Source organism: Talpa europaea (genome assembly GCF_964194135.1).
Source record: "Talpa europaea genome assembly, chromosome: X".
Taxonomy (NCBI): domain Eukaryota; kingdom Metazoa; phylum Chordata; class Mammalia; order Eulipotyphla; family Talpidae; genus Talpa; species Talpa europaea.
Window position 1 is genome coordinate 78258654 of NC_140081.1, and position 18126 is coordinate 78276779.

Sequence of the window (18126 nt, forward strand, 5' to 3'; positions counted from 1 at the left end):
GCAATTTTTCATTTGGTTTAACCATACTGATGTATTCATATTCATAATAGAGTACCAGAATTCCCGATGCCGAACCATCCTTGCATTCCCAGTACGCGCCATGCGGGACCCTCCTCCAGTGGCCGGGGAGCAGCTGGGGATTGAACCAGAGCTGCAGAGGCTGTGGGCAGCTTTGCAACCCAGAGCTCAACCGCTGCGCCACCAGGGAGGCCCTAGTTCTAGATTTTTTATAAAACAAATTTTTTTTTTTAGATAATAAATTTTATTGTTATATTCCCCATACAATTGCAGCCCCCCCATTCTGACCCCAATCCCTCCCCTCCCGCCCCCGCCCCCCTAAAAGTGTCTCTGGTTCATAGTTTTTTGTTGATTTTGATTTTCACTTTCTTATAGTTATTCATTTTCCTGCTCCCTTATTTAAGTTTTCTAGATTCCTGCTATGAGTGAGACCATCCGGTATTTTTCTTTTTCTTTTTGGCTTATTTCGCTGAGCATGATCCCTTCCAGCGCCATCCATGTTGCTGCAAATTGCATGTGTTTATCTTTTTTGAATGCTGAGTAATATTCCATGGCATATATGTACCACATCTTCTTGATCCAGTCATCTATTTTTGGGCATTTGGGTTGTTTCCAAAGCTTAGCTATTGTAAACAGTGCTGCTATAAACATAGGGGTGCAGGTGTTCTTTGGAATTGATGTTTCTGTGTCCTTTGGGTAAATACCTAGGAGTGGAATTGCTGGATCATATGGAAGCTCTATGTTTAGTAGGTCCAGAAATCTCCACACAGCTTTCCACAGTGGTTGGACCAGTTTGCACTCTCACCAAAAGTGCAGAAGAGTTCCTTTTTCTCCACACCCTCGCCAACATTTGTTGTTGCTAGTTTTTTTAATACGTGCCATTCTCACTGGTGTAAGATGGTATCTCATGGTAGTTTTGATTTGCATTTCCCTGATGACAAGTGATGTTGAACATTTTTTCATATGCCTGTTGGCCATTTGCATTTCCTCTTCAGAGAAGTTTCTTTTTAGCTCTTCTGCCCATTTTTTGACTGGGTTATTTTCTTTGTTGTTGTTGAGTCTCATCAGCTCTTTGCAGATTTTTGTGATCAGTCCTTTATCATTAGTGTTAGGTGCAAAAATGTTCTCCCAGTTGGTGGGGTTTCTCTTTGTTTTTGTTATTGTCTCTTTTGCTGTGCAAAAGCTCTTTAATTTGATGTAGTCCCAGCTGTTTATCTTTGCCTTCACTATCACTGCTTTGGGTGATGTGTCTGTAAAGATGTCTTTGATGTGCAAATCACGTAGTGTTTCGCCTATATTTCCTTCTATATATTTTATGGTTTCAGGTCTTATGTCTAGTTCTTTAATCCATTTTGAGTTGATTTTTGTGTATGGTGTGAGGTAGTGGTCAAGCTTCATTCTTTTGCATGTAGCGACCCAGTTTATAAAACAAATTTTTAAAGAATTAGTTCAACTAACAAATGAAGCATTACTAGAAAAGAAAAAAGTTGATAAAAGTCTCAATTCCAGGATCAATAAATGACATGTAATTTTGAAGGTGTGGTTATATATATTTTTTTATTTCATTGAAAAATTAGCAAAAAATTTTTAAAAGTGAATCTATTAGTATCTGTTGATAGAACACTAAAATGGCCACTCTTATGCTTTGTTAATGGGGACGCATGAACTCAGAAGTAATTTAATAACATTTATCTTGACCTTAATGTAAATATTATTGAACCTAATAATTTTATTTGTGGAAATCTGTTGTAAGGAAGAAATCAGAAACAGACCAAAACTTTGACCACAAAAATAATATCTGTTGTATCTTTTGTATAGCAGTGAAATACTGGAAATGTTAATGTTAATATAAAAAAATGGGATATAGTTAACTTCTATCTACTTAATTATATTTAAAATACAATTTAATTAAGACCTGGCAACATGGAACATGCTTATACTTTAATTCATGGGTCTTTATAATGTGATAAATGGGGGAATAAAGTATGCTATTTTAAGAAAAAATGTGAGTGATATTTTGTTTTGGGGTGGAAGCTTCAGATTTTGTTTTTCCTACTTTTCAGTAATTTACCAATTTGCTTTAACAATATATTCATTAAAAATAATTACTTTTATAAAAAAATCATACAACTGACTTTGAAACAGTTAACTTGTTTGACTGAAATAGTCAGTGCAATTATTTTGAATTTCCCTTTTCCCTAAAGTTATTATTGCAAAAAGAAATCAGCAAAGATTTTGAAAAAAATATTCAACTGCATGCATAAATTGTGAGCTATTCTGCATTTCCCTTCACACACACACACACATACACACACACGCACACACAATTCTGAGTAAAAATCTTGTGAATATCTATCAATATTAAAATATGGACCAAGCATGAAACCTGAATACCTTTACATGAATCCATTTCCAAACATAAAAAAGAGCAACAAAAAGCATATGCTTTACATATGACAACATTTCAAATTCAAATGCCAGTACCATGATTTTACTCATAGTGAATACAGGCTCAGTCATATTTTTATTATATTTTCTATATTCTTTCTAAAATTCCATTAAGGGCAATAAGTACATGAAAAAATGCATCACTTATCATCAGGGAAATGCAAATCAAAACTACAATGAAATTCCGTCTCACATATATGAGAATGTCTCACCTCAAAAAGACCAGAAACGACAAATATTAGTGAGGATGTGGAGTAAAAGGAGCTGTCGTACACTCTTGGTGGCCATGTAAACTGGCCCAGTTATCATATTTCTTCCAGCAGACTGGGTATTAGAAATATTTTCCAACATTGCCAGTATTGATAAGGATATAGGAAAACAGGCACATTAGTAGCATATAGCACTAGTAGGAAGATAAATTGATGATTTAAGGAGAAAATTTGCTAATGTCTCTAAAAAATGTTATATGTACATATCCTTGGTCTATCATTTCTACATCTAAGAAATTATCCAATATGTATGTAAAAAGATGTGTAGAAGGTATATTAGCTATGACACTGTTTTTCATATCAAAGTACTAGAAACTGAGATGTCTGTTAATTGGAGATTGATTAAATAAAAAATGATACATATAGTAACAGAATACTATACAGCCATTAAAATGAACAGGGCAAGTCTATACTACAAGAATGTGTGCAAAAACAGCCACAATATAATATTCAATAGAAAAAAATGATAGGACTTTCTAAAGTATATGATCTTATTTGTGCATGTACAAAAAGCTGGGGAAATGAAAGAAAATATACTCTTAACACTGGTTTTCCCTCTCAAGAGTGGTACCTGCGGCATAAACAGGGGGAAAGTATTTTCATTGTAAATTTGTTTATATTGTTTCAATTTTGAAACTATAAATTGATATTACTTTCACACTAAAAAAGTACTAGTTAAAATTACCTACTAAAAAAGAAAATGTAAGAAAATGTTGTATCTAACTTTATAATGGCTTGAGTTTCAATATTATCAAAATTGTTTTCAATTGTAAGGGTATCACAGTCACCACAGAAGTGTCTCACCCACACATAAAGTAATCCCAATGACTTACACACTTCCTCTGATCATGTAACATCTCCAAAGGAGCCATTACTAAGTCAACTGCACTGTCTTATACATGCCTAATGGGTCCAACAGAGCCATTAGGGTGTCAGTTTTATGGCAGGGCTCCTGCCAAAGCTATTACCAAGTCATTGCATTGTTTCACACACTTCCTTCGACATTCAGATGGTTCCCAGGGAACTGTTATCATCGCTATGGAAGTGTCCTGTATAACTTACACTATCAAGGGAAAACAAAAAAGCAAAGGAAAAATGTAAAACAAACAAACAAATTCCCTCCATCAACTGCACATGAATGGCCCCACATGGTCAAACATCAGAAGGAAAAATCTCCTCATCTGGGTATATGTATTATGTGTCATTCAGGAAGCTCTGGTGTTGGACTAGTCATTTTTTCACAACTCCTGCTGTGCCAATGAAGCAATTTAGGGTCTGAGAACAACATATAGATGGTTATGATAGTATGGTGTTTATTGGTAGCACGTGGTATATTACCAGGTTTCTTTGGTATATAGCACACAAGCAACAAGGAACAGTACTAATGGATTTCTTGGCTGTTATGGGGTTGTATCAGATAATCCCTTACCTGTACAGCACCTGAGCAGCACTTAGGGAGCTCAGCTGTCTAACAATCAAGGAAATCAACAAGACTTTTGAGTAGTTGAAATCCCAGTTCTACCTTAAGGGGCTACTACAATGAAAACAGGAGATGCCACAGTATAAGCTAACCCTCAACCAAGTCTGAAGTGCTTCACTGTATTTCCTCTCCCAGCCTTCTATACTTAGCAGAAGAAGATTGTTGGCTATTGAATTGCTATATTATTTAAGGTAAGACAAGTGCCAGGATTTTACAGGTGCAATAAGCAGAAAGTAGGCTGGACTCTGCTAGGCTATAGAGATTCCTGGAACACCAGATGTTTCGGAAGCTACACTGCATGTCTGACAAGAGACACTTCACCCTGTAGGTAGCATCTACCCCACAATATATGAATAATATATTCCTGCAGAGTGATAGATAATAACCACAATTAACTAATTATCAAGCATTTAATATAAAACAGGCATACTGTGAAGAGTATATATATATAATATATATGAGTATATATAAATATATATGTATGCATTTTGTCACTTAATCTTCACACAAAGAAAACTGAAATAGATAATGTCTCCATTTAACAGACAAGGAGACAGGCTTGGAGAATTTTAGTTACCTGACCCAGGACACACAGCAGTAAGTGGGAGAAGCAGGGCACAAACCTAGTTCTATTTAACGCTACAGTCTATGTTCTTAACAGCTCATGTACAGAGAACATTTTTTCTTTAGATTGCATTAATATAACTATTTTTACTTAAATAAACGGCCATGCTTTCACAGCCATGCTTTCATAGCAAGTTATACTTACATGAGCCATGGCATTAACAAATTGTATCAAAATTAGCTCTTGATCCTCTCTGGTAGACCTCCAAGTGTACATGTGTCCACTTGACTCTGCACTGAGTTGAGAAACTGCTCTAAGAATCCCATAGAGGAACACCCAGAAAGCAACATTTGTATTACTGACCTTACTACCTGGTGGTAGCTGAAGATTGTTGGCTATTGAATTGCTATATTATTTAAGGTAAGACAAGTGCCAGGATTGTCTAGCTCACACTACCAAGGGAAAACAAAAAAGCAAAGGAAAAATGTAAAACAACGGGGTATATAGACACGTGGTATATAGACACGTGGTATATAGACATCTGAGTCAAGCTGAGAAAATTATTCTGTCTCCTTGGAATTTAGAAATAGTATTGAAAAATATCCAGTTAATCTTAACTTCTTTCTTGAACAGGAGAAATATAAACTGTGGAACTGCATGGGGTTTTATGTCTGCCTTGTGGATGGAGCTTTAGAAAAAGCCAATCTCAGAGACAGGGTTGAATGAAATGGATTCGAAAGCAAGACACAAAGTCTGGGCAGTTTTTCAGATCTTATTCCTTCTTGTGGTCTAGCAACACTTGTGCTCTGCTCCCATGAGGCACTCTCGTGTTCTTTTAATATATTTGGTTCTGCTAGCTCAAGTTACTTAAAATTTCTGTTACTTAAAATTTCAGTAGTAATAAAAAACAATGTTAACTAATATGGCATCAATTTCTCCCATTAGACTGTAAATTCCTTGAGGTTGGGGACTGTGTACTGTTCGTCTTTTATATATACCCAGTCTCTAATACAGAGTCTAGCTAAGACTAGGTGCTCAGTAAGGATTGCTTGCACAGAAATATCATAATCATCAAAAGTAGAACTATAATTTCTTTGCAATTTATACCTTATAAGGTTACAAATGCTTTTTCTCTATTTCTCTCTCTAGCTTCTTGATAAACAATTTCATTTTTACTTTTTATAATCCAACTGTTTCATTTAGGCCATATGTGAAGAACACAATGTTGAAAACTGATTGTTCAAATTTAGCTCCAGACACAGTTTTTTTTTTTTTCTCTCCAGCCCAAGGTTTAATCACAAGTATTATTTGAGCCAAGGGATATGGTGCACAAATACAATATTGTGGCTCACTATAGTAAGCAGTTCTCGTGAAAGAGGTGGAGAGGACAATGTGTATTTTGATAAAACTGATTCTGATAGATCTTCCTTCTGATCCTCTCTCCCAATTTTGACTCATTGCTCTGTGAACACCTGTGAGGATCTCCCTGACCCTGATTTTCATGAAATCATTTATAAATATTGTTTTCTATACCCCTTTGCAAAGGGGCAAAGCCCAAAGAGTACAAAGAGTACAATGAAGGCAAAAGTAAAAGGACATCAATGTTTCCTCACTGAGGAAAGGCACAGTATAAATACAAGTACACAAAAATGAATGAGCATTTTCTTTTCATTTAAAGGTGGTATTTAGAATTGACAAGATGGATATAGTGTGATCTAAAGCCAAGCCAAAGCATCTGCAGGAAAACACCAAGACCATCTGCTAGGAAGCATTGCAAAGTTATGACAATATCTGAATTATACCAAATTAATAGCTAGAGCCATGCCAAAAAAAAAAATCAGAATACATAGGAAATAATGAGGCAAAACCCAACCCAGCCAGATTGAAATCTCTGCCCCCAGGCTAAATCAGTTTCCCTACTGTACTTTGAATCTATTCTTGTCTTTTACTCCAGCTCCCTGCTCTCCTCCTCTTCACCACCAACACAGACATAAGATGTTTTCCAAAGAATAAAAAACCACTAAGATGCCAATGAACTAGTCTGTGACAGGTTAATTAACCAGGCCTGTGTGTTATTTATCAGAGGAGTAGCATTAGTTTGCGAGGTAGAAGTCAGGAAGGGAGAAGGTAAAACTAATTTGCGATAAAAAATTGGGAAACACTTGCCTTGAGTAGATCCGGCTTGAGCCTCCATGTCACAACACACAGGAGAGAATTTAAAACCTGCAATACCAAACATTTAACTAATTAATCTCTGTTCAAGTCATTGCAATTCATCAATCTTTAGCGCTTACCTGTCTCTCAGTAGTATTTTTTATTTAAACAGTCAATGAAATATGATTCATATGCCATAATATTCACTCTCTTGAAGTATACAATTGAGTAACTTTTAGTATTTTCACAGAGTTCCATCCATCACTATCAACTTCCAGAATTTCATCACCTCCAGAGAAACCCCATACCCAGGGTTTTGCTTGAATAGAAGAGTGATAGAGCCTCATAGGTGAAACACCTTTCTTTTTTATTATTTATTTATTTATTTATTTATTTATTTATTTATTTATTTATTTATTTGTACAAGCACTGGGTACAGTCAGAAGCGAGGGAGGGTGAGAGAATTCACCAGAGCCAGAGCGGGGAGCAGGGCAGGCAGAAGGACCAAAGTACACTGCTGAGGGGAGCAGCGGGCGGCAGGAGAGGTCTGTGTGCCATGTGGGACCCTCCTCCGGTGGCCGGGGAGCAGCTGGGGATCGAACCAGTGCCGCAGAGGCCGCGGGCAGCTTCGCAACCCAGTGCTCAACCGCTGCGCCACCGGGGAGGCCCCAGAAACACCTTTCTTTATTTTAAAGTCTCACCCCATAAAATTGGCTATGAATTCCTATGACAGGATTAAGATGAGGGAGAAGAAGTCTTAGCAATACAGGAGACTTTCATTTCATATAATGAGTGATAGAGCCTCATAGGTGAAACACCTTTCTTTATTTTAAAGTCTCACCCCATAAAATTGGCTATGAATTCTTATGACAGGATTAAGATGAGGAAGAAGAAGTCTTAGCAATACAGGAGACTTCATTTCATATAAATTTGCTCATTATTTTTCCTATTGGACAGCTAAAACCCTGAAAACTATAATGACCAGTCCAAGATCTCCTAATTTCTATTCTAATGGTCTTTTACTTACAGGAATGTGCACACATATATCAAATATGCTTCCTTCTCACTTCCATTTTTCATCTCCTATATTCCATGGCAAAGTCAGCAATGTATACATGAAAATAAATAGAAAAAAATCAAGGCCCGAAGGATACCTGGTGATATGTTATGGGCTATCATTTAGAAAATGATATTCTAATTAGTGGGTAAACAGTCATTCCTGACTCCATCTTACTGACCAGTGTCCCTTCTGGCCTGAAGGAGGCAGAGAAAGACAGAAGAGAAACAAAACTACAGAGTACAGGGCTGTAGGTAACCTCTCTGTCACCTGAGAAAATGCCAATTAGCCACTGCTAACAGACTGGACCTTGTGGTTATGTGAGGGGAACCCATGAAGTTTAGATAAACAGAACGAATAGTAGATTTATGTGTTTAATAAGCATTAATGTATTGTTTATGAAAAGATTTTGTTCTTTGGTAGGGATAAAAGAGCAGAAGTAAAATAAATTAACCTCTTCCCAATAAATAAAAAAAAAACCCAGAACTTTTACTTTTCTAAAAGTTGTTAAAATATACATAATCACAATTTAATGAGACTCCTGTTATTACTTATTATCTGGCAAGTGGTTGATGGTAATTCCCTTTTTTAAAATTCATTTCCATCTAACCTGATTCATTTGAATCCCTCTATACATCAGACAAGTTAATCTGAATCAAAATAGAAAGCACATACAGAATATGCTTGCTGTATAGTTGTTCATCTCGTTCATATACTGAAATACAGTCTCAATACATAAAATGAGTACTTTCTGTAATAAATCCCACTAATATTGCACTGGAAAATAAAGATAAAAATAAAATAAAAGGTAAGTTATAAATAGAACATGCACAATATCGCTGACCACATGATATTATTTCCCTTGGGGGATTGCCAGAAATCAAAAGTATTGTGTCAATAATTGTAAATACATGTGTCTATTTGCCAGATTCTTAGGTACATGCCTTGTACATGGGACTCTGCTAACTTGCATTTCCATGGAATAAAAGATATTAAGTGAAAGACAGGCAGATGCAGGGAATGGAAACAAATCAAAGGCTATACACACTGTTCGCTCTGGTTTTACTTAAACAGTACAGATAGTTGTATTACCGTTCTCCCCGTCAGACTTCCTTTCATGGTCAGTGTCGGTCAAAGACAACGCAGAGTTGGCCCTGCTGGACAGACAGGAACTATGCTCGGATTTCATGCCCCTTATCCACATTCTCAGCGCATGGTCAGGCGAGGCAGCACCTTCTGTCTCTGTGTCCACATCAGATCCCATCTCCAGCTGGTAACCATGCCGAGAAACACCGTGCATATCTGTCTGGTACCCAGAGCACAGAGTGTGAGGAGTTTCACAGAATTCCATCTCTGAGAAGAAACAGAGTTCAGAGAAAAAGTTTAGAAACATGAAGAAATGTCCCATGAAATTCTACTTTTTGTCCTAACGGCCCCCTCCCCCATTGCTAGTAATTATGTGTTTTTGCAAAGTTAGAATTCTGGTCTTTTTATTTATGGTAGCTAGGATTCTGTGCTTATTTTGCACTTCTGTAGCTTAAAATTATGCTCCTGTTGATTCTTACAAGGTTCTGGAAAAAGCAAGCCTAAAATAGCTTTATAGCTACAATTTTAGGTTGCACAAAATGTAATGAAATAAGTGAGCACAGCAGAGTATAAAGTGTTGAGAGCTGTCCTTTAAAAGAGATTTCTCTTCTAAGAAGAATATATATGATCTGTGGAGCACACCTTATGCTTAAATATTAAAATTATGGACTTTTCTAGGTCTGTTATGCACATTAGAGTTAAGAATAAATAATTCAGTGTGAAAACTCTGGAGAAATAACATTAAGTTTAAGTATACTTTTAAAAATTATTTTTCTTAAACATATTACTCGCACCTTTGTAATTACCAGTACTTAATATCATTACTTCCTATTGTCTCCAAAGGAGTTTGTGGTCTACTTTATGCTGATTATTCTGTTTCATGCATTCTTTCAACAAATAGGTTTTCAAAAGACAGTCAAGCATATATTGCATTTCAGCAGTGCTTCATGGTTTGGATCTCCCCAAAGCTTAGAATCATAAAATGTTTAGGACCTTAATGACCCCCTCTTTTGAGATTTCAGAAAATCCCCTCTTTTGAGATTTCAGAAAAACAAAGTGCAGAGGGTAGATGCAAGAGAGTACTTTTCCCCAAAACACCCATCCAGGCATGGTTTCTGCTAGACACCAATGAAGGCCACATGAATATCAGGCTCTCAGTCTTACAGTCAGTTTTGCATTCAATTATGGCAAAGTGTCAAAAAGGGGAAAAGATGCTTTAACATTCCGCTTTAACATTCCCTAATAAGTTAATGAAAAATGACCACATGCCAAGACATATCATCTGAAATGTCCATGTAACACTTAGATAAGGTAATCCGGGGATATTGTACACTGTATTGGATTTTCTCAGACTGACATCAGAGACAGGGTATGTCATTTGGGAAGGAAGAAGCTTAACTGAGTGCATCTAATCCTTAGCACATATCAATAAAATGCAAACCCTAAAATGAATTTAATTATTTGAGTATAAGAAGTGCTAAAATTTAGACAGACAATATACCAGACAGAAAAGTGCAGAAAACAATTTTTTTAAATAGCTATTTTGTAATATATAGTTACCAAGCAAGTGTTTAACAAATCAACTGTTTTTTTTTCAAATATTTATTTTTATTTATTTGTGCATACAAAAACGGGGGTGAAGGCCAGAGGTGTGGGGGGTGAGAGGATTCACCAGAGACAGAGTGGGGAGAAGAACAGGTGGATATACTAAAATACACTGCTGAGGGGAGCAGCGGGGGAGGCAGAAGAGGTCTGCTGCATTATGTGGGTAAGCTCCCTGTCCAGGGATTGAACTTATGCCACAGTGGTTATAAGTCACTGCTGAAATGATTACTTATGATTTCTGTGATGTCTTTACAATTAAAAAAATGTGTAAATTCCAAAGGAATGATATTTTCAAAATAGTCATAGTTTCTACTTGTTAAACACCATTACCTTATAAACTGTGCTTCTCTTTGACATCAGGCTAAAAATGAAATTCCATTTTGCCTAATATAAATTTTAGTGGCCTAGAATATTGTGATTGGTTAATATTCATGCCTCTTAATTTCACAGTGTTTCATTATCCAATCTTACTAGGCTGTTGTTATAGCAATGTGGTAATGAACGTGTCAGTTTGAAGCTATAAGAACAGAATTTTATATAGGCATCTATTCAAAACTTCTTTCTCCTAGGCCAGTTGTACCTAAACTTTGGCATTCTTTATAATCACTTGGGAGGCTTATAAAACACATATTGTTACCTCTGTTCCCCAGTTTTAATTTCTGATTCAACAAGTCAGGAGTAGGGCTGAAGAATATACACATCTATCAAGTTCCCAGGTAAACACACTTTGAAAACTACTTCACTAGAGATTTTTCTGAAGTTATTGTTAGCCATGAATTGGGGTGTGGTAGAGTGAGAGAACCACCTTACAAGGACACTATCAAAGATTTTTGCAACAACTAGTTTTAATTCTATCTGGTGATAAAAGAAAAAAAAAAACATTTGAATTACATTGCTGTGAAATGCCCCTATTTGTTTTCCATGAGTTCAGAGTACTAATTAGGAAATTTACTTTCAAAAGCACAGACTTCATTTATTTTCACTCATACAATGGCATATGAGACGTGACTTTCCAAAGATTTTAATATGAACATCTGAGTCATAGTAAAGACATTCATTGGAAAAGGATGAGCAAATAAAAAAAAATAAGTACACAGCCAATTTGCCATTTCAGATAATAAAATGCTAGATAAGGTCTAAAAAAAAAAATCACTGACAGATGTAAGCAGACTCCTTTGTTAAAAAGAAAATTTTCCCATTCAAAAGGAAATTTGAACAAGCATTTGTTCCCTTCTAAGGAAATGTGACTTAACATGATCAAAAAAAAGTTTAATTTCTATTGAAACTAGACTCTGATTTGAATACAAGGACTAAATCATAAATTCTCTAATTAAATATAGTCTGATAAGAGTATGCTTCCTTGTCAATCTATCATTAGAAAACAAAGTAAACCATCAGTTGCTCTTTTTTTAAAGATGAAAAAGCAAAAAGAGGAAAAAGTTTCAATTATATTTACATAAGTGATATTCACCAAACTGCCTTACTTCCTTTTCTTGAAATCAATGTTACCATTGCAAATTATTTCTTTAAATACACAAAAGTCTTGGTGGTGTTTAAAATCCCATAGGACAAATTTTCTATAAAGCACTTACAATGCACCTTAAGTGGTTGTTTTTAGCCTCACACATATAACCTTGTTACCTAAAATACTACATATTCCCCAGAGAAGACAAAGTTCAATTGGATTTATTATAGATCTATTCTTACCAAAAAGCTTGCCACATGAGAAATGTAAGTATAATCTATGATTTAAACGGATAGACTGGTACCATGAGAAACTACATTTCTGGAGTAAATACAGATGTTGCCAAGTGACCAAAGTATCTGGGGACTCAAAAACATGTATGTAATTTTTATTGTAAGGAAAATTTATTTTGCAATCTTGAGAGAGATAAAATCTGAGCATATTTTGATAAAGCATTGACATCCAATTTTTTAAGTAGACAAAAGATTTAGAGGCAGGTCACATACACACACACAGAGAAATAGGAATGACTAATAATGAAATTAATAGATTCACAATATCATTAGTTATCAGGAAAATACAAACTAAAATTACAATGAAGTACCACTATTAGAATGGCTAAAAAAATTCTAACCACAACAAGTGTTGACAAGAATGTGGAGCAGTTATATAAACTGCTGATGAAAAAGAAAAATGATAGAACTACTTTCCTAAAAAGGTAAAGCTGTACTGAACAGGAAAGCAATGTACTCCTGGACACTTATTCCAAAGAAATGAAACAAATTCTGTACCCACAAGAATCTGTGTACAGTGTTATTATTCATATTAGCTAAAAATTTGAAACAACCCAAGTATCATGAATAGCTGAAAGGATAAATCATCCATGGTACAGCCATAGGGTGAAATATTTAGTTCTAAAAAGGGAATGGTCCATTGACACATGACAAGATGCATGGATCACAAAATAATTATCTTAAATGAAAAAAGGCTGAAAATGTCTACATACTATCTGCTTCCATTTATATAAAATTTTAGAAAATGCAAACAAATTTATAGTGACAGAATATAGATCAGTGCTTGCCTGGGGAAGAGAGTAAGGGAGAGATGGAGAAGAAAACAGCAAAAGGGAACTTTTGGAATGATGTAACTTTGTTATCTTATTATGGCAATAGTCTCACAGAGTATACACAACAAGGGTTATCATATTTTAAGTATCACACACTATTTTAAGTATGCTGATTATAGCTCTAAAATTTTCATTTTAGTGGATTGTATGCCACCAGATAGTAAGACAAAGAAGAGAATGGAGAATCAGTCAATTTTCAACAGTAGAACCAAGGGTTTTTGAGCTAGGACAGGGGCCTGTTTTTTTCTACTAGTGAAAGAAAGTGAATGCTACATAAATGAAAAGTTAGTCAAAAATGCTGTCTTGCTTATATCTCAATCATGAGACAATCAAGGCTAACAGGTGCATGATGTCCCAGTGACCCTCTAGGAAGTACATTTTCTCCTAGGAACCTAACAGATGAAAGTCAATTTTAGGGGGAAAACCAAGAATGAAACTGATAACCGATGAGATTTCAACAGCCAATGGGACATTCTGTAGCTGAAGAACATGAAACTAACTTGAGTGGATGTGGCTTATAGAATCACTTGAAGGAATCTATTTATGCTATTAAATTAATAATTCCTTTAAAATGCTATGAAGTGTTGAATAAAATAAACTACTGTATTTTCTCTCTGAATCTAAGGATTGATCTTAAGGTGTTCGGCCTGGAGAAGCCATTTATCAAAATTTGAAAGGGAAAGTAATAGTTATCTATATCAGCATTTTTCTAGAAATGCCATTTCTGAGTTTCTGATAAGCTCAAGACTTCATTCTTTAAAAAAATATCTACCCTAATGCACTGCCTCTCAAAAGGGAGCTTTAAAGCATCATGCTCCATTAACTAATTGGAGGTCAAAAAGAATGATTAATCTTAACCACGAACAGAGCGATCTGAGATGTAACTTCTAAAGTGTGTAGTTCATTTCCAAAATAAGGAAGGGAAGGATGGAATGACATTATTAGCTTTAATTTTTTTGGCTCATAACCAACTTACATATTATTTGCAAAAGCAGGTGTTATTAATTAGTAATGTGTTTGTTGGACAAGTCACAACATCTTGGGCAGTTTCCCCATTTGTATAATATACGGGTCTATCTAGAAATAAATTTCTAGGGTGAGTCCCTTCTTCGAAAATTCCACATTATCATTTGAGTATGCTTTGGCATAGTGTGCAAAGCTGAACATTTTGAAATGGGAAAAAAGTCAGTTTTATGAATCACGGTGTTATTCATACTTCCATTATGAAGTATGACACATCAGCTAAGAAGATGTGATGTCATGATTACAATTCTTGAAATATTAAAATATGGATAAGCCTAGCTATCCATTGTGAATTGCAATTTTATGGATAGAGTATGTAAGATACATAATGTGAAAAAGAAACTGTGTAGTTACTAACCAAACATAAAACTATCACTTTGTAATCATACCTACTAGGAACAGTAAGTACTCTGACACAATGAATAAAAATTCACACAACTAAAAATATTGCTGACTCACTAGTAATTCATTACTGGTTCTGGGAAAATAAAATAGATTATTATGGTCTCAAATAAGAAATACAAAGGGAAGGAAAAATGGAGGGAAGGAGGGAAAAAGGGAATGAGGGAGAAAAGAGCAGTATCAGAAAAAGATGAATTTTCACTACTGGTACCATTTTGTATTTCTCAGTTTGTGGACGTTGAAAAGAAAATGATATCAAATTGTCAAACAAATCAGTTCATGTAAGTTTACATAAACACAGATCCAGCGAACACCCACGCAATCTCAAGTCAAGAAAACAAAGCAAAATAGACTTTTCTGATTTCTCTTAGTTTAGAAAATGAGCCCAATTTAATTTCCTCTCCATAATTTCATGAAAAAGCTTTATCAAATGCACAGTTGTGTACTAGTTGGCACTGAGCAGAGTGACTTAACAGGACCATGTCATGTCCTTTGGCAAGTTTCACAGACGGCCTTTCTAAAGACCCATATGACAAAAAAATAAAGGTAGAACACCCAGACCTCACCTTTGTTTTTCTGATAAGTACTCCTCAGCCTTTTCTGGGGCACAAGAGTGAGAGATGGAGGCTTGTATATGCAAGAGTGGAGCCCTTGGTTACCAGAGGACTTAAAGAAAATAATTAAGCTTCCTGATGCCTAATCTTTCCCTCAGTTCCAAATGCACCCATTATCTCGGTGCTCTGAAACTAAAATTATGCCTTATTTAATTTTCAAGATCTCTCCATCTGTCAGTAAAGTGAAAAGCATGGCAAAGAATCTGGACAGAGTTAAAACACTGAAGTGTAAACATTTCTGCTTTGTGACCAATATTGGCTCAGTGGAAAGCCAACCCAGAACATAATTAAAAGACCATGTTAATGTCAAAAAAAATATTCCCAGAAGTACAGAGACTTACAAATGCATAAAAATGGCTTAAACCAGAGGAGGACACAGAATTATAGCATGAAGTCAATTATAAAGGGAGATGAGGTAGGAACCTAGAAGAAATCAAACAATTTCTCATATTTAGAGAGAGATGAAAATATCTTTCAGCAATCTCAAAGGTCCCCATTTAGACTGTATTCACCCAAAATGGGAACACTTGCAGACTGTAACTTGTATAGCAGGCACCAAAACAATGTGAAAGGTGGATGCCTGCTCTACAGACTTTGTAACAAGAGTCTGGAAAAAAGAATCAGGAACTAAAAAGATGGAGGGAAATCCCAGACATTCATGAAGCTTAAAACAAGCCTTCCCCAAATATGTTATCACTTTGATATGTGTTTGAAAGTAATCAAAGCCCCAAACACTTAGGGAGAGCTTTAACTATCTCTTCACATCCTGTAAATTGTCTTCTTCACTTTTAAGTCCTAGACCCCTACCCCTCTTCCAACGCTCAGGAAGGCATATAAGTCTCACTTGCCTCACTTTAGAGAACCTCACCTCTTTGCATCACTTCAGTAAAGACAGAATTAAACTTGTTTTTCTCCCGTTAATCTGTCTATGTCAATTCAATGATTACACCAGCAAAAAGAATCTAAACGGGTAGAAGGAAAAAATATTTCCTCCCTTACTACTTCAACAGAAATTTAGATCAATGAGAACCTGTGCATGTCCGCTTTATTTCAACACTTAGAAAGAGACAGAGACTTCCTGCCTAAATGAGAAATTTTCAGGGCTACTGAACACTGCAAATGCATGGTGCTCAATGGCCCTAAAAATTTCTCATTTCTTACCTGTGTTGCTCCAATTTTTTGGCTGTTCATAATACTTTGGAACCTGAATCCTTATTGACCACTGTGGACTTCAGGAAGCACTTCTATATTTTCATTATGTTCACTAAGCATGTGAACTTATTTGTTTAATGTGAGTGCATGGTGTGAGTGTGTGTGTGAGCATGTGTTTGTGTGTTGCAAACTGCATCAATCTGTAACGCAATTCCATCTAGAAAATTGACACCAGTGAGCTAAAGAGTTAAATGACCACTAAACACACTTGCATGTGCTCCAAATACATGCTCAAAAAGGTAAATAATGTGACTTCTATAACATTCAACACTAATCTGTAAGCATTTATTTTGTGATGAATGAGTAAAGATGCCAAGATAGAAACTGTGCAAGACTGTTAGTGTCCACAAAGAACTATTGAATAAACTACATCCTACTCAATCAAGGAATTCTTCTTACCACCTTTCAAAGGTGCCCTAATTTATTTTTGCCCGTATATCCTTGGACATATTGCATCAGCCATCTGGAATATGCTCCTCCGATTTTTCATTAATCCCATTCCTAATATCCAGCCTGTGTTAGTATCTTCACAGAGAAATCTCCAACTTTTCTCTCTTCTTCCTAATATTCTTTCTCTTCCCTCATGAATTTTTAATATTCACTATATCATTTTTACCTGATTATATGCATATTTTTGATATGCATTACCTCCTGAATTAGTCATGAAGATCTGTAGTGTTTTCTAAACCTTTTTTTATCTCTCAAAATCAAATGAGATAATTTCTGCAAAGTGCTGTATAGCCTATGAAGAATTATATAAATATAAGAAAGAATTGTCATCTTTTCAGACCCTGGCATAGTTCTAGGTAAAGAAGGATCATTAAATGTCAAACTTTTAAAGTAGTTAATATGAAACCACTCTCAAAAGGGTTAAAATTCTTTATACAATTTGGACACACATGAGAGATTTTGCTTAACATAAAACAATGCCTACTATTGAAAATTGAAAAATTGTTATTTTGGTAAATTAGCCATGCATTTCAAATAATAGATGCTCCACAAATTTGGCAAGAGAAAAATAGCAGGCTACTGTCTATGGATTTAGGAAAAAAAACAATTTATAGCTAAATTACTCTAATGGGGAGCAAGTTCTCTTTGTTGTCTTCTGACTGAGATAGTCTCACAAAGGAAGCTGTCCTCACTATACTTTTTGGCTTAATGAATCAGGAAATGACAACCCATTAAAATTCTTCAAAATATACCCTAGGGTATAGAACTGGTAGGTTTTTACTGAAACCAGTCACAAAACCTTGGTCAAAGACAATCCTTTAGCCTACTTGAATCAAAACTTCTTTTGTCCTTCTCTTTAATCCCATATACCAGATAACAATTATCATCCTGCCAACTTTGTAAGGAGTCCTGGAGTGAGAAGGTTATTCCTTTGAGAGCCTCTGTTTTCTTGAACACAGAAAATGTTTTTATTTCAGGAATAGAAAGAAGAAACACTCTGAGTGGGCAAAGGTTGTAGAAAGAACTCTTAGGACATGCATCAGGGATTTTTGAATTTGAGTTCTACTTGCAGGAAAATGTTAAACTTGGAGGAGAATTTCACTTCAGACAAGATGGGGTGACAAAATGTTTCTGTCTCTTGCCTGAAACAAC

At 35.4% G+C, this 18126-nt stretch overlaps 1 protein-coding gene across 3 annotated transcripts in view; it reads right to left on the minus strand.

The window, feature by feature from the left end:
• Window positions 1-18126, minus strand: part of TENM1 (teneurin transmembrane protein 1) — a gene marked incomplete at both ends in the record, with an annotated part of 529505 nt that overhangs the window by 454734 nt on the left and 56645 nt on the right. For all 3 annotated transcript variants that reach the window (XM_084259136.1, XM_084259137.1, XM_084259135.1), the window contains 2 exons: window positions 6947-7003; window positions 9084-9344. In XM_084259136.1, coding sequence (XP_084115262.1) covers window positions 6947-7003; window positions 9084-9344 — 318 coding nt within the window. The remainder of the gene's footprint in view (window positions 1-6946; window positions 7004-9083; window positions 9345-18126) is intronic.